This window comes from Loxodonta africana, chromosome 11 (genome assembly GCF_030014295.1).
Source record: "Loxodonta africana isolate mLoxAfr1 chromosome 11, mLoxAfr1.hap2, whole genome shotgun sequence".
NCBI classification, from domain to species: domain Eukaryota; kingdom Metazoa; phylum Chordata; class Mammalia; order Proboscidea; family Elephantidae; genus Loxodonta; species Loxodonta africana.
The window spans coordinates 92,458,070-92,480,930 of record NC_087352.1 but is presented as its reverse complement, the minus strand read 5'-3'; the positions used below and the strand labels follow the sequence as shown (position 1 = coordinate 92,480,930).

General features: G+C 39.9%; 1 protein-coding gene across 6 annotated transcripts in view; it reads right to left on the bottom strand.

The window, feature by feature from the left end:
- Positions 1–22,861, bottom strand: part of EPB41L3 (erythrocyte membrane protein band 4.1 like 3) — a 200,321-nt gene that overhangs the window by 111,921 nt on the left and 65,539 nt on the right. For all 6 annotated transcript variants that reach the window (XM_064294669.1, XM_023543950.2, XM_023543953.2 and 3 more), the window contains exon 2: positions 239–441. In XM_064294669.1, coding sequence (XP_064150739.1) covers positions 239–430 — 192 coding nt within the window. In that variant the 5' untranslated portion in view covers positions 431–441. The remainder of the gene's footprint in view (positions 1–238; positions 442–22,861) is intronic.

The following is a 22,861-nucleotide window of genomic DNA, read 5'->3' as shown; positions in this document are numbered from 1 at the left end:
AAGTGTTGCCAAGGAAGCTTGTGGAATGTCATTCACTGAGAGCATAAATTTCCCTCTGCCAGGGCCCAGCTGCCCTCTCACAGTTCCCCCCAGTGATAAGATACCAAGGTTAAACCAGACACAGAAGAAGCTCAGTAAACACCCTTTAGTTGCTTTTCTGATTGACTACAAGGACTTGGCAGACGCGGCGGGGACCAGGGTGGACAGGGATGCCGATCCCTCTGTCTGCAGAGCTCACCTCCTTTCTCACGGGGGTGCTGTGTGCAGCAGCGGCCACGAACTGCTCCACGGCTTCCTGCTGCTCCGCTGCAGGCTCCGGGCTCGGCCCGGGTGGCTGTGCCCCAGCACGCCCCTGTGGACCCGCGGCCTCCTGGGGCTCTGCCTCTTGGTCCTGCTTGGACTCTGAGTCTGAACCGGATTCAGTCGTCATGGTTGATTGTTCTGCAAGAAGAGAAAGGGAAAATTCAATCACTCGGTACAATTATCTTCCCTAGGAAAGAAAACTAGGATGCTCAGTGACAGGCTAAAGAGAACTGCAATAAAAAAAATAGAGAAATGCTAAAACTCAAAACACAATCCTATCTTACACACCTAATGAAACCGAAAGACCAAACCTGTTGTCATCAAGTTAATTCTGACTCATAGCAGTGACACTGGAGGACAGAGTAGAACTGCCTCACAGTAAATCTTTAAGGAAGCAGACTGCCACATCTTTCTCCTGTGCAGCAGCTGGTGGGTTCAAACCACTGATCTTTTGGTTAGCAGCTGAGTGCTGAAACTGCGGCACCAGGGCTCCTATACACCTAACAGATGACTTGTTAAATTTACCTGATGAATCTCAGAAATTTATAACAAAGGCCGCTGTCCATGAATGGTTCAAAATTTAACATTTAGCTAGAAGTAAAAGCTGACTTGTAACCATCAAAGGCTTTATTCCTATTAGATTTTTGCCACAGGTGATTGTAAAATGACATTAAAAAAAAAAAGAAAAACCTGTTGCCATTGAGTTCATTCCGACTCATAGCAACTCTATAAGAGAGTGTAGAACCTGCCCATAGGATTTCCAAGGAGCAGTTGGTGGATTCAAACTGCTTGCTGACTTTGGTTAGCACCCATAGCTCTTTACCACTGTACCATCAAGGGCTCCAAAATGACATTAAAGTCATAAAAATTACATAACATGCATCTAATGTCACAAAAGAGAATCTGCTACATCAGCTGAATATATATTTTTAATATGTGGGAAGAATGACATAATAAATGGAAGAAAATATTCTTTCTCAATGCCCTCTTCCCTTAGTATTGAACCACTCTGCCCCTCCTAACCCATGAAAATATGGACTTTTCCATGAAGAGATAAATGCTTTCCTATTATATTTCTCCTAAGTCTACTGTCCTCTTTTGCATTAGCGACCACAGCTAATATGGAGGCTTCTTAAGTGACGAGAAATCTGTCCCCGACTAGACAAGGACTTTCCACTGGCCTGGAGGGAAGCTGGCCAGCACACCTCTCCCACCCTTCCAAGTTGATTCTCACATTCCTTTCCAGCTTCCCCCTATATTTCTTGAAAGTCAAAAGACAAGCTTAACTGTGTCACATCTCGTAAAGAACTCAAACCAAAGATCTTAAAATACAATCTCTCAAATCCTGAAAAAGAAAGAAAACAAGATCTTCTAAAATATGATTATGTTTGCTAGTCAAGACACTTAAGTATCTTGTGCTTCAGTTTCCACATCTGCCAATCCAGAAATTTGACATCTTCACATTGGAGTTACAGCTGCTAACCACAAAGTCAGCAGTTCAAATCCACCAGCCACTCTTTGGAAACCCCATGCAGCAGGTCTAGTCTGTCCTATAGGGTCTCTATGAGCGGCAATCAACTTGATGTCAACGGGTATATCTGTTGTAGGTTGAACTGTGTGCCCCCAAAAGATACACACGCCCTAATCCCTAGTACCTGTGAATGTGACCTTATTTGGAAACAGGCTCTCTGAAGTTGTAACCATGCTAATATGAGGTATTACTAGATAAGGTGAATTTGAAAGCCAATGATTGGTATCTTTATAAGAAGGCCGTATGAAGACGCAGACACACACACAGGAGCAAGGCCAGTGAAGATGGAGGCAGAGACTGGAGTGATGCAGCTACAAACCAAGCAACGCCAAGAATTGCTGGCAACCACAAGAAGTTAGGAAGAGGCAAGGAAGAACCCAGCCCTAAAGCCTTCAGAGAGAGAAAAGAGAGCATGGCCCTGCTGACACCTTAATTTCGGACGTTGGCCTCTAGAACTGTGAGAGAATAAACTTCTGTTTTTGTTAAGTCATTCAGCTTATGGTAATTTTTATGGCAGCCCTAAGAAACTAATACAATATCTCAAGGACTTCTTATTTCCTGCTGTTGCTCCCCTTCCCCAACTACTATACATGCCATGATGCTTAAAGTACTGTTGTTGGTGGTGTTTTTATTAGTTTTGCTCTAAGCAACAAGAAAATACTGTCAGTGGTTACTATGTCTTTTTAAGGAATTTCTTAAGTATGTGAAGTAAACATCTCAAAACCAAGTATCTCGGAGTGTCATATCATTTCCTGTTCTAATTTTAGGGTGAAACATCACGAGCAAAGGAGTAAATGACATACTCATTGGTATAATATAGAATTACACAAAATAAAACTTATAACTCTATTGTGGAAAACACCATTTAGTTTCTATCTTCATAATACACATTGGACTATGTCTAATAATTTGAAGAGAAAAGGAACATTAAAAATATCAATCTATTATAAACGAAACGCTATATCTGTGCTTTCTATTTAGGGTTACTTTTTATGATCACCAGCTATTTTCTTCTGTTGAATAAAAGACATATCAACTTGGCATGCACTCAGCTGCCCAAAACATATGCAAATATCAAGTCCGAAGACAGCAAGATAGTGATCCAAATAAAACTAATAAGTTCACTTTTTTTCTTCTTACATTACGCTTCAGGCTTTCAAACAAATCCTGAAAGTAAACACTATACTCCCTTTTGTATACTCAGCTGGAAAGTGGTATGAATACAGAGAGAAAACGGGGGAGGAGGGGAGGGGTGGCATCGTCGAATTCAGAGCTAACGACCAAATCCCACCTTTTGGAAGGCAGAGGATGAGTTTATAACTGCTAATTCAGTTCAAGAAAAGACTTACTCAGTACCTGACATAACCCAAGCTCCACTCATGGTTTAGAAACAGAGGCTAACATGTTGTAAACCCCCCTCTGCACCCCAAGAAGCTCAGTCTGCGGCAGACTATCAATACGAATACCTACTAATAACTAAGCCTCCAATGTTACTGATGGTACCCCTCCACCCAAGCTGAAAGTTGCAGTCATGTGATTAAGTCTGGACCAACGAGATGACAGAAAAAATGTACTTAATGTTCAGGTCATCTTCATAAAGACAAAGCCAACTGCCCTATATTTTTCTTTCCCAACAGCTAGAAAGTAACTGTAACTCATGGCTGCTCTCTCCAGTGTAGGTCTCTGCATGACCCAACCCCATGGAGCACAGCCCACCTGCTTTGGATTGTTACATGGGAGAGAAAAAACATTCTTATTTCAGCCTCAGTATATTAGCCTACAGAGTCCCTGGGTGGTGCAAATGGTCAACGAGTTCAGCTGCTAACTGAAAGTGGGACGTTTGAGTCCACTCAGAGGCACCTCGGAAGACAGGACTGGCGATCTACTTCTGAAAGATCAGCCACTGAAAGCCCTATGGAGCACAATTCTACTCTGGCACACATGGGGTCGCCATGAGTCAGAATCAACTCCATGACAACTGGTATGTGTGTGTATGTTAGGCTATACCCATTCTACAGACTAACATTCTACCAAAACAGAGATCATCCCAGTGGTTCCCATCTGAGAAAAACAAAGTAGCCTTCTCTGGAGCTCACACCCCTCTCTAGCAACCACCCCATTTCTCTGCTTTCCTCTCATAACTCAACTTATCAAAAACAAAGAAAACGTTGTGACCATCACTGTCTTCTGCTCTCTCATCTCTGTACTCTGCAACCATTCCAGTATGGCTACCAACCCCACCACTCACTGAGGTGGCTCTTGAAGCCAATGCACTGGACTATGGACTTGGTCTGTTCTCATCTCACCTGACTCAGTAGCATTCCAAATGCAGGTGACAAGACTTTCCTTGTCAAAATACTTCCCTCTGGGGATTCAGAATACATCATTCTCTCCTGCCTTCCACCTATCTCTCCGGCTACTTATCCTTCTCATTCTCTCTTATAGGCTGCTCTTCTACCCAACCTCTAAATGTGATCACGTCTGGGAATCTCAATGCTTTCTCCTCAGTTAGGACCTCCTTCCCCCAGGCTTTAAATACTTTCTGTAAGATAACGGCTCCACATTCACCTCTCCAGTGCAAACCTCTTTTCTGGGCTTTAAAACTAGTATCCAACTTCCCACGTGACACTCCCCACACGGATGCCTCTCAGGTATCTCTTATTTTTTCCTTCCCTCCCTTTAAGCCGGAATTCTAGAAGTCACCCCTGACATTTCCCTCTTCTCCTTTATCTAATACAACACCAGAACAATTTGCTGTTCTATTCCCCTGAATTGGTCCCTTGCAACTACACAAGCCATCATCATCTCTTTCCTGAACTCCTTCAAGAGCCTCTAGCTGGTTATTCCTGCTTCCCTTCCTGCCCACCTCTGCCCCTTCCTGCCCACCTCTGCCCCTTCCTGCCCACCTCTGTCCCTTCCTCCCTACCTCAGTCATTTCTTCCACATAAGAGCCACGGTAATCTTCATAAAACATAAATCCAGTCATACCACTCCTGCTGAAAACCCTTTAATGGCTTCCCAACCACTTTAAATAAAATCTGAACTCTTTAAATTACCCTGGTCTTCCAGGATGAGCCTCGGCTCCAACATCCTGCCTACCCAGCGGCCACTATAGCCCACAACAGTCTCCTTTTAGTTTCTAAACCACACCAGGCTTTTCTGCCTCAAGTATTTCTAGAAGGCTGTCCCTTTGCTCAAAACATTCCTTCCTCCCTGTTCAAATGGTTGACTCCCATCAGTCAAGTGTAGCTAAGAGGGACTTTCTCTGATTACATGGTTATTCTAACTGTATCTTATTGTTTCCTTCCTATAATTTACAAAAGCTTGTAATTATCCCCCCTCACCAAAACCTCCTTTCCCTTATACTCAAGGGTATTAACATCTGTTTAGACCCCAGTATACCCAGTACCAACATAGTATCCCGCACATAGCAGGTATTATAATCTTTATTTGACAAACGACTAAATAACATCAACCTCAATCATTACCATACATATGTATTTAAAAGTGTAATAACTCTTCTAGTTGTCTGTAACCACTGCAAAATCTCAAATGGGTAAAGAATAGATACTTTCCATGTTTTATAGCTAAGAAAACAGAACTCAGTTAAAAGTTTCAGGACCCTGCCTTGTCTCCACAAGGTAACAGACACTACTCATGGGTTCAAAGTCCAATGCTTTACTAATAGACCACGTTTCTCAAAGACTGAAAAAGAAAATGTTTAGGTAGTTTAGAAAATCTCTATAAAACAGTAACAAAAAAGTAACTAAATCATGAACTTAAAAAGTACTATAAATGACCACCTACTAGAAAAAGCTTTTTTTTTTTTTTTAATAAAAGATGCCCACTTTTTCTTACAGCAAGAGAATACTTGCATATAAATCACTTTTTATTATTAAAAAAAGTTTGGATAACATCAATATCTTACTTTTTTTTCAAAATTATATTTAGGATTCTGTCAGTATTATATATGATTCAGCAAATAATGGCTATAACTTATTAATAATTAGATGTCAAAACTGTTAAAGGAGCATACCCATACATCTACAGTCAACTGATTTTCAACAAAGGTGCCAAGTCCATTCACTGGGGAAAGAACAGTCCTTCAGTAAATGGTGCTGGGACAACTGGACTGCAACATGCAAAAGAATGAAGTTAGAACCCTACCTCACACCATATAGAATATTAAGTCAAAATGGATCAATGTCCTACATACAAGAAGTAAAACCATAAAACTCTTAGAGGAAAACACCAGAGTAAAACTTCAAGATCTTGTTTTTGACAATGGATTCTTACACGTAGCACCAAAAGCAAAAGACAAAATAGATAAACTGGACCGTCAAAATTAAAAACTTTTGTGCATCAAAAGACTTTATGAAAAAAGTGAAGAGACAACCTATATAATCGGAAAAAATGCTTGGGAACCACATATCTGATAAAGAAAAAAAACCAAACCCACAGCTGTTGAGTCGATTCCAACTCATAACGACCCTATGCCTTATCAGATATGACTCATGTGAGTATGAGTCATATCTAATTAAACCCTTATCAGATATGAGTCATATGAGTATGAGTCATATCTGATAAGGGTTTAATATTCAGAACATATTAAAACTCCTATGCCTCAACAAGAAAAAACAAACAACCCAATAAAAAAATAGGCAATGGACTTAAAAAGACATTTCTCCAAAGAAGGTATACAAATGGCCAATAAGCACATGAAAAGATGCTCAACATCGTTAGTCATTAGAGAAATGCCAATCAAACCTATAATGAGATACCACTACACCCCCACTAGGATGGCTATTATCAGAAGAGCAGAAAATAACAAGTGTTGGCGAGAATATGGAGAAACTGGAGCCCTCATCCATTACTGGTGGGAACGTAAAATGGTTCAGTCTCTGTGGAAAACATTTTGGCAGTTCCTCAAAAAGTTAAACATAGAATTATCATATGACTCAGCAATTCCAATCTTAGACACATACCCAAAAGACTTGAAAGCAGGGACTCAAGCAGATACTGATACACTACGGTTCACTGCAGTACTATTCACAATAGCCAAAGGGTTGAAACAACCTAAATGTCCAATGACAGATGAATGGATAAATAAAATGTGGCAGATAAATACAACGGGATATTACTTAGCCATAAGGAGAAATGAAATCCAAATAACATGCTATAACATGGATAAACCTTGAAAATACTATCCTGAGTGAAAAATGCTAGATAAAAAGGGACAATTATCGTATGGCCCCACTTGCATGAAATATCTAGAATAGGCAAATGCGTAGAGACCAAAGTTTATTAGTTGTTTCTAGGGACTGGGAGGAAGAAGGAATTGAGAATTATTGCTGAGTTTCTGCTTGACGTGATGAAAAACTCTTGGAAATGGACAGTGGTAATGGTAGCACAACACGCTGAATTTAATTAATGTCACTGAATTTACACTTAAAATTGGTCAAAATGGCAAAATTTTCTGCGAGGTATATTTTACAGCAATAGAATTTTTACAAAATTGTTACAGAAGCAGAAAACCATAATCATATCTTAAAATATAAATGCTGCAACTCATTTTACTTTAAGACCCATTCATAATCTTCATAGACATAATACACAAAAGGAAATCAGCAGGAAATAAGTTGCCATGTGTGACCTTGGGTAAATAATTTTTAGCCTCCTGGTTCCTTTTCTATAAATGAGGGGGATCAGACTAGAAAATTCACCATGACTGAGGTTCCTCTCCCATAAATGTGAGGTGGGGGTGGGGGCAGGGGCAAAAGGCAGGAAACTTTGTTCTTTCACTTAAGCCAACAAGTCTTGTCATCTCTTTCATCCCTCTCATATCAACACGCTCTAAACTTTAAGTTAAAAAGTTGTAAGATATGTGTTAAAATCAGTCCCTGGACTTAATATGCAAGAAATAGAAGGAACAAAATTAGTCAAGTGATTATCCACTTTTGGGTTTCAGTGTTTTATTCTAGTCATGAAATCATTTTACAGCTGCCCTTGTCTTTAATTCCATGACTTCTCTCCAGAGTGAATACAAATACACAATGGAGAGAGCCCAGCAACCACCTGTCAACTGCTTAGAAAACTACCATTACTTTTTACCTATGAATGTATCATATAATAACCGCCCCCCAAAAAAAACCCACTGCCGTCGAGTCGATTCCGTATGAAAACGTGTTGTAAATCACAGAAGATGCAGAACCTCAAGCCTGAAAATGAACTCCTGGGTCTTTGTCAAATATTTCCTAAGTCTATTCTTTTGTTCAGCAGTATATGTATAATATGGGGAATAAAGATAACTCTTGTCTTTTGATGAATTTTAATAAAATAAAACAGTGCTACTGAGAATAAAGTAATAAACCTTAAAAATGTAAAGCTTTCTAATTCTGGAATCTCTCTAGAATCAATATTTAATTCCACACATCTGAAAGGGCATAAGTTCATATTGTACCGATGGGTAAACCACTATTGATGGCCCAGATCAGCAAATTCAGTTTCAAAACTTATCTTTTTAAAGTCTTCTTCCCTACCCATATGCCAATATAAACCCTAATACACCCATTGCTGTTGAGTCGATTCCTACTCATAGCAACCCTATAGGACGTAGTAGAACTGCCACATAGGTTTTCCAAGGCTATAAATCTTTATAGGGAAGGAGACTGCCACATCTTTCTCCTGTGGAGCAGCTGGTGGGTTCGAACCCGCTGACCTTTCAGTTAGCAGCCGAGCGCTTAACCCACTGTGCCACCAGGGATCCTTATGCCAACATAAGCAGGCAATAAAACTGACTTTCAAAATCACAAGCAATGAAAACCATAAACACCTAAACATAAAACTTCCAACTTTAACTCATCATTTCTGTGATTTTATACTGCGCTCCTCCACGCTTGGACCTAGGTTTTCATGAAATATACGTTGTTTTGGTTCTTTTTCTTTATACTCATTCCACGTTTTCTTGGATGATCCTTGCCATAAATGGTACATTACCCTTTCCAACTCACTAAACATTACTATTTCCCATGGCTTCTTTCTCTTCTCCTGATACATTCACTTTGGACTGAACTTAAGTGTTAACTATTTGGGTTACTGGAAGTAAACACCACCACGTGCAACCCCAGAGAGTGACACAAAATGCTTATGCTGAGCTTTGACTTTCACTGTGCCTTTCTTTACACCAAATATACTAAATCTCTTTATACTGAATTTACCTTACTTAGTAAATTTTACTTAGGTAAAAAGCCTTTTGCCAAGGCTAAAAAGCTTTGAATTCTGAGAAACACCAAATCCTAAAAAGTTGGAGTAAGGGCATTCGTTAAATATTCCACGGTAATGGCAAAAGGAGTCCTTTGTCTTCTAAAGAAAGGTAAACTATATTTCACCATGCCTCTCTCAGGGGTACATTTATTAAATGAGTATCAATGGTAATGACTTCAAAGGTGGCATACGATTCCCAATCCACTTCACCCACAAAAAGATGGCCACTGCCACGCGTTTCACACTTTGCTCCTTTTCGGCCATCAGTATACATTTTCTTATTCCACAGAATCAAGAAGAAAAGTCAGTTTAGAAGTAGCACCTCTGAAATCTCTCTCTCCTAACTAATGGCTGCTCCATTAGCTTCTATATTCAAATTTATGTTGCTGAGATGAAAATTCCATGGCATTTCATTAAAAAGACACACAACTAAGACTTTGTGCATGAAAATGTTTAATATAAATCTCTATCATTTATGTATAAGACAGGGTTCTTACTGAGTAAAAGTGCTTCGTAAGAGAAAAACCCATCATAGTATTCCCCTGCCTACAGGGATTGAGGAATACAATAAATGAAACGAAACGAAAACACTTTTATTTCCTTTTATATTTCAACAATAAATGTATAGAAGAGAAGCTAGCAGACCTAAATATATATGCAGCGTAAGTCTCTGTACATTATTCAGTAATATCCACCAGTCCACTGAAATCCAGCAATTACCAGCAAATTAGAAAACAATGGCCTCTCTGCTCAATTATTTCTATTTGCATTAAAAAAATGCTCTAGTATCATCCACCTAAAGAACACCACAAGAAACCAAGCAATGTGATTTCAGTCTCACAGTCCACCTTTCTATCTCCACCCCCAGTATGGCCTACCTCTCTGCTCTTCAGAGCCAAGCGTCTGGGAACTTTCCCTCCCGTGTTCTCAGCACTTCTTACCTCTTTTTCACTCTCCGAAGTGTTCCACATTATTCTCGTAAACCTTACCAATGACCTCCCTACAAGTCAATAATCCAAGGCGACATTCTTTCTAGTCTTCGAATTCCCTGCGTGTTTGGTACTGTTGCTTTTCCTTCTACCTTTGCCAGGTACTCTTTCTCATCTCTCATTAGTCGCTTTGCCTCCTCATACACTATCGTGCATATTCTATTTCTAAACGTTGCAGTTTTTTAGCAATTAGTCTCACTCTTCACTCTTTCTTGGAGAGCTTATCCACTCTGTTTCAAATACCATCAATGGCAATTCCATAAGATATGTCTCTCAAGCCGTGTCCTCCCTCTGAGCTTCGAATCCATATATTTAGCTCTACCTACCTGAAAATCTCAGAAGCACCTAAAAAAGCTCAACATTTCTCAATCCAAACTCTCAATTCCCCACCCTCCCAACTCCCTAAAATATTCCCCCCTTTCCATCTCCATCTGTCCAGCTGCTCAGGCTAGGAATCGTGACATCAACTCTCTTCCTCAGGTCCTAACTCCAAACCACTTCAAGCCTGTCAATGTCACCTCTTCTGCTATGTTTAAAGAAAGAAAAGAAGCCAGGAAAAAGTTCTGGGCAGAGTTCACCAATCAAGAAAAGTAGAGCAGCTGGAGAGACTAGGGACAATTAACCTGTGGAGGACATGTGGGCTGATGGGGCTGGAGCAGGAGGTAAATGCAGGGAAGTGATGAGAGGAGATGAAAGGAGCCAGGCAGAAGTCAGTCCTACAAGGCCTTCAGCTCCTCACTAAGGAGGCTTCATATCACTGCACAGATGACTCAGGTGGCAATGGGAATGACTAACACCAGAAAGGGGTGGGTTGACTTTTCTCGTTTCAGCTCATAATCAGACCAAACCAGTTGATCAAACAGGCCTTGAAGGGGCAGCCACAGATACGCTACCCTTCCATGTACAAAACAATGGAATCAAGGATTGGTCATTATTAAATATGATATATAAACAGCAGGGGCAATTCCAGTAGTTTTCAAATAAGCCTCCCTCAGTTTAGCTCTTATAAGCGAATATACCAACTCCTGCAGAGTGGACTGACTTTTTAAGATTGTAGAAGCAGAAAATTTGAATTTTTATGAAGAAGACACAATAGTTCAAAATTACTTTTACAGTAACTGTTGTAAACCTGCAAAGGACTTCTAACATCCATCAATGTGGAGACTAAGATGTCAAAAGAGCATTGCGCATCTACACTTCAGTGCTGGCATCAAAATACTAAAGAAGAGAAAAACAGGGCCACAGTCCCTTGCTTCTATTACAGCAGAGAACCCTGAGAAAAAAATAACTCTGGTGCTCAGGGTGTGAGAACTAAGGCAGGGAGGGGGAGCCCAACAAAGTTTCCACAGGAAATAATCCTTGTTTGATGGAAAAATAACCACTAACCTTCAGTTCCGAGGTAAATGATTAGTTTTAAACATTAGAAGCATTAAAAATCACAGACAACTTGAAGAAGATACATGGAGACTGGGAATACTAGTAGGGCATGGGGCCCTGTCAGGGGGCAGCAGGTCCCGGCCCCAATTCTACTACATGCTCTATGACCTCAATGGAATCTGGCTTCCCGTTCTATTCTAAAGTTCTGAAACTCTAGGATTTCTAAGGAGCACAGATACTTGTATTCATGCTATCAAATCTAGGAAAATTTTTGTCCTCTAAGTGAAGACAGATAATACCTGAACTGACTAACTAGTCCCAAGGGCACAGATTCCTAGGGCAGGCAATCCCCAGCACTCTATGGAGCCTACCTTCCATAGAACTACCATATGACCCAATGTTCACTGTAGCACTATTCACAACAGCCCAAAGGTGGAAACAACCCAAATGTCTATCACCTGATGAATGGATAAACAAAATGTGGTACATGCATACAATGGGATGTTACTCAGCCATAAAGAGAAATGAAGTCCAGAGACATGCTACATGTGAATGAATCTTGAAAACATGCTAAGGGAAACAGGTTAGTCACCAAAGGACAACTATTGTATGATCCCACTTATATGAAATAGCTAGAACAGGCAAATGCAGAGAGACCAAAGCTTATTAGGGGTTACCAGGGGAGGCAGGGAGGGGAAATGAAGAGTCACTGCTTAGGGGGCACTGAGTTTCTGTTAAACGTGATGGAAAAATTTGAAAACGGATAGTGGTGATGGTTGTACAATATGATTAACGTTACTGAATTGTATATGGGAAAACTACTGAGTTGGCAAATACCTCATTAAACACCTCATTTAAAAAAAAGTCCACCTTCTCTCACCACTGTACAAATAGGGAGAAGGCTTCATTTGCTATTTGAGTCTATTAAGGTTTTATTTTATTCACTGAGGCAATACTCCATCCAGGTAACCTGAAAAACTAAAGAAAACACTCCTAGTTTATATACTGGAAAAATCTGGTTTATTTTCGGTTAAGTTTTTAGCTTTTCTTTTTCTGTTCAAAAATGTTTAGACCTATGTGTGAGCAGAAAAAAAATACAGTTTAGAATATGCATTGATATGATGGTGCAGTGGTTAAGTGTTTGGCTGCTAATCAAAAGATCACCAGTTCAAATCCACCAGCAGCTCCCTGGAAGCCCTGTGGGGCAGCTCTACTTTGTCCAACAAGGTTGCTATGAGTTGGAATCAACTGGATGGCAACGGGTTTTATCAGTATACATATATGTTAATATTTCCAAACATCACTGGTGCACAAAATTCCCTATAGTTTTGAAATGCCAAGAATATTTGCTTGTTTCACAAGTCCCCCAAATCCATTTTAATAAACAAAGGAGACAGTTGGCTTCCCCTCCCAAGGGAAGGGACGTGGTTAGTGAAGGACTTTCATAGGGTCCAGTGACAGCATTAACAGGAGGAAAGACAGGGTACTGGAGGGGTGAACTGCTCGCAGACTAGTCTACAGAGAGAGTGGCAGAAGAGTTAATTTGAGCTCTGCTCCAACAGCATGTTCTGTGAACAACACGAAAAGGACATTTTGAACTTGGGACACCTGAACTCCATAGGTTGGGGAAGAGAGGCCTAAGGATCTGAGAGTCTGATTAGATATTTTAAAGGTAACTATATGTTTCGCAACAGCATGGTGGGACAAGTTGGTGAAGTTTCTTCGTTTTGGGTTAGCAATTTATCAGGTAGAAATACTGGCTACATAATTTCTTCATTCATTAACACATCCCCTTTAGCAAACACTGAGTAGCTGCTCTGAGGCCTGGGTCAGGTAAGACAAACAGGGTCTCTGCTCTCATGGAGCCTACATTCTAACTGAAGACCAAAAATATATAAATAAATAAACAGTGCCAGCTACATACAGGTGCTATTAGATAATCCAATCTAAAGTACATGGGTGGCCACTTTAGATTGGGTGGCTATATCTACGGGGGTGACATTTAAGCAGAAATTCAAATATCAAGAAGAGTCAGCCATGTGAAGATACATGGGCTGGGGATAGTGTCTTCCAGGAAGACCAGTACCCAGGGCCTAAGGACAAAGTCAGCTTGGTGTGGACAAGAATGGAAGGAAGGACAGTGCACCAGGAAGGCAGAAGGTGCAAGGAAGAGCGGAACGAGATGAAGTAGAAGATGAGAGCAGGGTTCAGAGCCCGCGATGCTTTGTAAGCCAGTTTATGAAGCTGGATTTTATTTTCAATGCAGTAGAGCGCTTCCAGGTGAAGAATGCTAGGGTCTTACTGGTGCCTTTAAAAGACCACTCTGGCTTCTGAGTGGAAGCAGAGAGACCAGTTACTAGGCTATGGCCACAGTCCCAGTGACAGAAAATGGCTGGCTGAGGCAGTGTAGTGGGCGAGGAAATGATGAGAAGTGGGTCCTTCTAGCGCTGATGGAAGGCTCTGGCTGGAGCTTTGAGAAGAAAGGTGAAACGGACTGAGCTGATAGGCACAATTTCTTATAAATATTAGGTCTCTTATAAACATAGGGATCCCTAGAGATGAAAAGATGGCACACTAACGCATTCTCTAATAGGCCCCATTGCACGGAGTCTGCCAGCAAACAAACGTCAAGTTTCAACCATCTCTTCTTCTAAGGGTGGTGCACCATCACCTTTACCACAGAAAATAACGAGTCAATCCTGTGGCACCAGCAACAATTTCTAAAATCATCCAATTCACATGAAAAGCAATGCCTGGATTTATTTATAATGAATTCATTCTTGCTGTTTAAATGACAGGTCCATCCTTCAGAAAAACCAAACCTAAAACATTAAAATAATCCAAATCTAACATCAATAAAATAAGAGTTTACACAAAAGTATGCAGCCCTAACCCCCCAAATTTCTGGCCTTTGGGGTATAGAATGTTATTTCTATACTTCAACTGAGCACCTAACTAATGGCTCAATGGCATCTCTACCTGAACAATGGTTCTGCACATAATCTGGCCGAGAATTTTCACCTCCGTGAAATTTTTAAAATTTTAAAAAATGTCTTAAGAATTTTTTTCTTTAACAGTTTGAGGTTGTGACACTATAAAAAGAGCAAGGTGGGCAAACCCCACCTTTATCACTAACTGCACAGCAAGGATCTGGAAAACAACCCTCTGACCCTAACCAGCCAGAGTTAAATCAGACATCATGCCTAACTATCCTGAGATGAGGTCATCAGGGAGCAGCCATAGGCTCAGGAGTCTGCACGGCACCCTGTACTTGAGACCAGCTGGTTTCTCCCTCTCTCATTAGTCCCCTGGGACTAGGTCAAAAGCTAGAAGGGCTCTATCCTTCTTCACTGGCTGCCAGTACAGCCTTTCTCCATCATCCTGCCACCCAGAGCTGAGTCGACTGTACTGCCAGTCCCTGTGGGCTCATTGCTCCTAGGCTCCTTAATTCTCTAGGATGGCTCACGAAACTCACAGAGACTGTTATCTATACTTACAGTTACCCATTTATTACAACCAGAAGAATACAAGAATACAAACATAGGGCCTCCATTGTCCCAATGGACACGTCGCTCCTTTTCCTGTGCATGGATGTTCTCACCAGTGGATGAGGCCCCAAAAAGAACACTCCAAGGTCCCAGTCTCCTAGTCATTAGGACTTTAATGAATAGGCATGACTTGAGCCTTAATGCACAGCTATGATTGATCCAATCAATGAATATGCATGACTGCACTGGGCCCCTCCTTTTCTGAAGTTAGTCTGCCATGTGTGGGGCCTATGTAGGCCCTACTTGCCCCATCATTTTGGAAAACAAAGGCACCTTAGTTGCTTGGGTTACTTTCAGAAACTAGAGTAAAAGGGCCAAATCAAGTTCTTTGTCCCAGAGAGGTTTACAAAAAAACTGTGTAGAAAGTATTGAGTTCCCATATACTCCCTCTCCCCAGTATAGTTTCTCCTATCACTAATATCTTGCATTGGTGTGGTACATTCGTAACAACTGAGGAACCAATATTAATACATTATTATTAACTAAAGACCCTGGGTAGCACAAATGATTAAATCCTGGGCTACTCTTGAAAAGGTTGGCAGTTCCAAACCACTCAGAGTACCTCAGAAAAAAAGACCTGATGATCCGCTTCCTAAAGGTGACAGATATGAAAATCCTACGGAGCAGAGTTCTACTCTGCATACTTAAGGTTGCCAGGAGTCTGAACCGTCTCATAGCAGCTGGTTTGGTTTTGGGTTTATTATTAACTAAAGTCCATAGTTTACATTAAGCTTCACTCTTTGTTTTGTACAGTCCTGTGGGTTTTGAAAAATTCATACTGTCACATGTCCACCTTAGAGTATCATGCACAGTAGTTTCACTTCCTCTCCAGGAAATTTAACAAGACTATCACTGATGTTGTCATTACACATAAAGTGAATAGGTACTGTTAAAGTTTCTAAGTGGCCTACACAAGAATCCTATTGGTGCTCGTCATTTTGCCCTTTGGTGAGTCTTCTAGAACCACCTCACAAAGCAGTGTTTTCCCACAGCATATTTATACTTCACTTCGACAAACATTTCAATGTATCATTCAGTATACAGAAGACATATTTTAAAGACCCATTTTGGGGATAGGAAACAGCATATAAATATTTATATATATATATGTATTTATACTTCTTCACTTTGACGAACATTTCAATGTATCATTCAGTATATAGAAGACATATTTTAAAGACCCATTTCGGGGATAGGAAACAGCACATAAATATTTATATATACATATACAAATTTGTTTTTTGAGGAATTAGCACAAATACTTGAATTCTGTTTCCTGGTAGCTGTGCTTACAGAAATTCATTAATGACTCCACTGACTGAAATCCAACTATCATCCACCAGTTTGTCGTATTGTGGTGGCTTGTGTGTTGCTGTGATGCAGGAAGCTATGCCACCAGTATTTCAATACCAGCAGGGTCATCCATGGTAGGCAGATTTCAGTGGTGCTTCCAGACTAAGAAAGACTAGGAATAAGGGCCTGGAGATCTAGTTTTAAAAGAATTAGCCAGTAAAAACCTTATGAATGGCAGCGGAAAACTGCTGGATACAGTGCCAAAAGATGAGCACCTCAGGTTGGAAGGCACACAAAATAGGAGTGAGGAAGAGCTCCCTCCTCAAAGTGCGGTCAACTTTGCAGATGTGGCATAACTCAAAAGGAGAATAGCTGCAAACATCCACTAATAATCAGAGCATGGAATGTACAAAGTATGAATCTAGGAAAACTGGAAGTCATCAAAAATAAAATGGAATGCATAAAGATTAAAATCCTAGGCATTAATGAGTAAAAACGGACTAGTGTTGGTCATTTTGAATCAGATAACCATGTGGTCTACTACGCTGGGAATGACAAATTGAAGAAGAATCGCATTCTATTCATTGTCAAAAAAAAAAAAAATTTCAAGATCTACCCTGAAATACCATGTAGTCAGTGACAAGATAACATACATATGCCTACAAGGAAGGTCAGTTATTATGATTATCATTCAAATTTACACATCAACCACTAATGCCAAAAATGAAGAAATTGAAGATTTTTACCAACTTCTGCAATCTGAAATTGATCAAAAAAGCAATCAAGATGCATTGATAATTACCAGTGACTGGAATCAGAAAGTTGGAAACAAAGAAGAATGATTGGTAGCTGGAAAACATGGCCTTGGTGATGAAACGACACCAGAGATTTCATGATACAGTTTTGTAAAACCAATGACTTCTTCATTGCACATACCTTTTTTCAACAACATAAACAGTGACTTATACACATGGACTTTGCCAGAAGAAATACACAGGAATCAAATCAACGACATCTGGGGAAAGAGACGATAAAGAAGATCAGTATCACTAGTCAGAACAAGGCCAGGAGCCGACTCCAGACAGACCATCAATTGCTCATATGCAGTTCAAGTTGAAGCTGAAGAAAATTAGAACAAGTCCACAGAGAGCCAAAGTACAGCCTTGAGTATATCCCACCTGAATTAGGAGACCATCTCAAGAACAGATTCAATGCACTGAACACTAATAACTGAAGGCCAGACAAGTTGCGGGGTGATAACAAGGACATCATACACAAGGAATGCAAAAGGTCATTAAAAAGTCAGGAAAGAAAAAAAAGACCAAAATGGATGTCAGAAGAGACTCTGAAACTTTGTCCTTGAACGTAGAGTAGCTAAAGTGAATGGACGAAGTAAAGTAAAAGAGCTGAACAGAAGATTTCAGAGGGTGGCTTAAGAAGACAAACTATTGTAATGAAATGTGCAAAAATCTGGAGTTAGAAAACCAAAAGGGAAGAACATGTTTGATATTTCAGAAGCTAAAAGAACTTAAGAAAAAATTCAAGCCTTGAGTTCTGAAGTTGAAGGTTTCTCTGATTGAATGACACAAGAAGCATAAAAAGATGGAAGGAATACACAAAGCCACTGTACCAAAAAGACCTGGTCGACGTTCAGCCATTTCAAGAATCGATGGTACTGAAGGAAGTTCAAGCAACACTGAAAGCACTCCAGGAACTGATGAATACCAACTGAGATACTTCAACAGATGGGACACTGGAAGTGCTCCTTCACCTAAGCAAAGAAATTTGGAAGACAGCTACCTGGGTCACTGACTGGAAGAGATCCATATCTGTGCCCATTCCAAAGAAAGGTGATTCAACAGAATATGGAAATTATCGCACAATATCATCAAATGACGTATTACATTAGGCAAATATGCTGCAAAAGACCTCTCTAAAGTATTAAAAAGCAAAGATGTTACTTTGAGGACTGAAGTGAACCTGACCCAAACCATGGTATTTTCAATCACCTCATGCGCATGTGAAAGGTGGACAATGAATAAGGAAGAGTGAGGACATGATGCCTCTGAATTACAGTGCTGGCAAATAAGACTGAATATACTATGGGCTTGCCAGAAGAACAAACAATCTGTCTTGGAAGAAGTACAGCCAGAACGCTCCTTTTAAGTGAGGATGGTGAGACTTCTCACATGCTTTGGACATGTTATCCCGGAGAAGGACAACCTGCTTGGTAAAATAAAGAATCAGTGAAAAAGAGGAAGATCCTAATGAGATGGACTGTTAAAACAGTGGCTGCAACAATGGACTCAAACATAGCACAGATTGTGAGGATGGTACAGGACCGGGCAGTATTTTATGCTTTTGTACACAGGGTTGCTATGAGTTGGAACCGAATCATTGGCACCCAACAACAACAACAATCATTGAAATAGAGTCCAGAATTGACTATGATTTCATTTCTCTTGGCCAAAGCCACCCCCACAGTATTGAGATTTTAAGCAAAAATTTCCAAGCACCAATGAGATACAAAGGGAGCTAAGTACTCAGCCCTTGTGTCAAATTGAGTCCTGGAAAGTCTAAGTGAATGAACAAAATACAGTAACTATTCACTCCATTTCTGTTAACCATAAATTACTCTTTGCAAGGAAGAAAATGTCATGCCCTGAATCTGTAGAGCCTAATGTAAACACAGCATATTTTCTTCTTAACTAAACTCTTAACAAATACTATAAAATAGTGCCTTACGGTTTCTTAAAAAGAAAGTACAATTTCTAAAATGCATAAGATATTCATGAATATGACAATTTGAAATTATTTCTCATAAGAAATTATAAATCTTTTGTGATCTCTTTTTTTTATTTTAATTAACATGATATGGTGCTTGATAAAGTAAAGGAAGTTGTCACAGGGAATTCAGGGATGCATGTGCTGATAAGCCCCTCCCATTCTCTCATATAAGTGCTACTACCCCCTCATGTGGAGTGCTGTGCAATTTGATGCCACCCCCACAGGACAGATGAGCACAGTAAAATCAGTAAGTGCAGAGCCGAGAATTAAATCTGAGATTCTGCCTCCAATAACAGAGCTCTTTCTTCCACACGAGTTCTACACCTTGGTGCACCAATAAAATCTACTCTGGGTTCACTGCAGCATCATTCACAATACCCAAAAGGTAGAAACCACCCAAATGCCCATCAAGAGATGAATGGATAAATAAAATATGCTACATACATACAATGGAATATTATTCAGCCATAAAGAGTTATGAAGTTCTGATACATGCCACAACATGGATCAACCCTGACAGCACTATGCTGAAATAATTCAGTCACAATAGGACAAATATTGTATGATCCCACTTATACGAAACAGGCAAAGATAAAAAGAGCAAACACACATTATTAGTGGTTACCGGGGTGGGAAGGAGGAGGAAAGGGGGAAGCATTTTTTAGGTGGCAGTGTCTGTTAATGGTGGCGAAATTAACTGGAGAAGGATGGGTTGATGACTATACAACCTGAAGAACGTAATTAATGTCACTGAATTGTACATGTAAAAATGGTTACGCTGGCAAATGTTTCCTTATATACATGTATTTACCACAATTAAGAAAAAACTGAAAACAAAAAAATCTACTCTTGAACTCCTACTTCAGAACTAGACAATTTCTCAAAGTTACTGCTTTATATGATCATCTGTAACTGCACGTAGCCAGTGTGCTACTTTATCCTTTTACTTAACATAAGTCCAACATTTGTAAATGCAAACTTTGACAAAATCATATTTTGTGTTAAAAAACTATTTTCCCTACTACTTACTTGTCTTTAAAAAAACATAATAAAGCACCACAAACACTAGTTTCTACCTTTGTAAAAAGGAATTTCTAATCTAGTGTGAACCTTCTGGATTCTGTCACAGATTGCCATTTTTTATTCCTGGGACACAAAAAAAATAAATGATCACCATTACTTCCAGAGAAAATATGAAATGGTACTGACTTTGCTTCTAGAGTCTCAACGAGTCATCACTTTCCACTGGAGGTGGCTTCACACCTCCACTGGACAAGCCTAACGTTTTTAATCAATTCCAACTTTGAGGTTGTTGTTAGAGTCCAAACTGACAAGAGCCTAGTAACATTCATTTCAAATTATAAATATCCAACTTCACGGCTTACAATTTCCAAGCATCCCGTTGCTAAAATCAGAAGAGAAGGTGGTGCCTTTCCTCTGCATTGTGGACCAGTTCTATCTCCAGGCAGAACTTACTAGCAAAAAGAAATCTTTGGCACTTTAATTCAGGAGCATATTTTTCTGTTACCCAACATCTGACTCTGCATCTGAGAGAAATGAAGTGTGAACTATAGAGAGAGAATAAATTAAAACAGAGAGGATTCTTTGTATAGTCATCTACCACCAAATAAGAGCTCTCTGGCTCCTTCTGAAATGGGTCTTTCTCTCCCATAGAACCATTAGTTTTAAAAACAGGGAAAATGTTACGGCTGAAACTTACAAGTTTTACGTCAGAGGGGCAATATACCCCTGGTATTTTGATGTCTGACCAGGAACCCATGATTCAGGTTTCTCTTTACAGCAACAAATATGGCTGGGTGCCAATACTATACGGTTGAGAATAGAACAGGAATGGCTGTCTCAGAACAACTCAAGGACAAACACCTGCACTCTAATGCCCGTCTGGGAAAATGCTGAATAGAAATAGACCTGAACAAATAATCGATGAATGCACAGTGTGTGTTTCTGAATCCCAAGAAAACAAAGCAGTAGAGTAGGTTTGCTTATCTCTAGGATCTCTGTAAACTTAGAGGAGCTAAAAAACAAAGATTGGGCTGTCCACCTTCTTTAACGTCACACCTGTCTCAGAGCTTTTATCTCTGTGGTTAGTTTCCAACGGCAAACTTCTTTAATGCGGTAACTCACCATAAGGACGTGTGGTGAGAATGCGAAAGAAAACAAAAGGAAATGAGACCTTTCCAGGACCTGGGAAGGTACCCAGTACCCGGTGCCTGCCTTTAAATATTTATATCTTGCCTTTTAAAGGAATTCCAGGTGGTGAGTCCTGAAGACTCAGAGCATGAATCCAATTTTGTCAAATCAGTAAAGAAGTAGGAAGAGGCATTTCTATCACTAAGGGAAAGAAATAAAAAATATGGAAAATTCAGGCATTCTACTGTTATTTCTACTCAATATGTAGCTATTATCAAAAGCCTGGTGCTCATTAAATATTTAAATGAATAAATGACTGGATGAATATATTGATCTCATTTAACATAAGCATGCCTTTAGTCTTATGTCTACACATGATGTCTTAGGAAATCAGATCCAATTCAGTCTGACCCCTAAATCTCTTGGCTGTTCTGTAGCATGCGGCACTGAACAGAAAGGATTACAAGTTCACAGCTCTTAACTCTTCTCCATACGTCGTTATAATTAGGTGCTGTGGAGTAGAGTTTTGACTCATAGTGACCCCATGTGACAGAGCAGAACTGCCTCATAGGGTTTTCTAGGCTATAATTTTTGCAAAAGCAGATCTCCAAGTCTTCCTCTTGCAGAGTAGCTGGGTGGGTTCGACCCATGAACCTTCCAGTTAAAAGCCAGAAGTGCTTAACCGTTGTGCCTTGAGGGCTCCTTCTTCTCCATATAGACTATGTTAAGTTTAATCAGTTAATCTTCGAGCTGACATTTTCTAAGCCATTTCTGTGTCCCAAATCCACATTAATAGAATTTTATTTTCCCCACAGCTCCATATCATGGTGTCTTGGCCACCCCACAATTAATTATTAACAATATTATTTATCACAATTCTTAGAGAGAGAGAAAACGGGGAGCTCGTCTGGCATTCTGGATCCCTGTATAACGTTGGAGTTTGAAAGACTTGAATTTTTTCATCCTTCAATAGAAATGCAAGGCCACATATTTAATTATTCTGTTTTTACTGTAATGCATCAGCTTTTACCTTAAGGCTACTAATGGATGAAGACTATAAAGAAAGTTCTTAAAAGTTGTCATCAGCACACAAATGAGCTTCTTGACAATAGCGGTCCAACAAGTTCTCCTAAGGCGCAGAGGAGAGGATTCCTTACTCCAGGGCCATTTACTCCCTGCCAGCAGATGTGAAACGGGTCCCCATTTGTGTCTAAAAAATGCTCGGTAATTAAAGCTTTAAGAGACTGGCTCAGCTGCCATCTTCTCTCCTGCCCTCAAGGTGACTCAGTAGACAAAAACGGAAGCTCTGTGGTTGAAAATGCGTTCTGATTATGGGGGTTGAATTTCCCACACAATATGCTAAAAATGACTAACCAGCTACAGGTGTGATGTTCCACTTAGACTCTTTTTCTCCAATGGGCAATAAGCCAACAGATAGCTCTTTCCATTTTTAAACCTACATATTCCCAGTTCAACAAGGATTAATTTAAAACCCTACAGACGAAAATAAACTTGAAGAGAAACTGAAAGACTGAAATGCAGTTCATCTTAAAAATTTTTACAGGTTCTTTATGTCTAGATTTTTAAAAAAGGTGTGATCATAGCAAAACCTGTTTTAC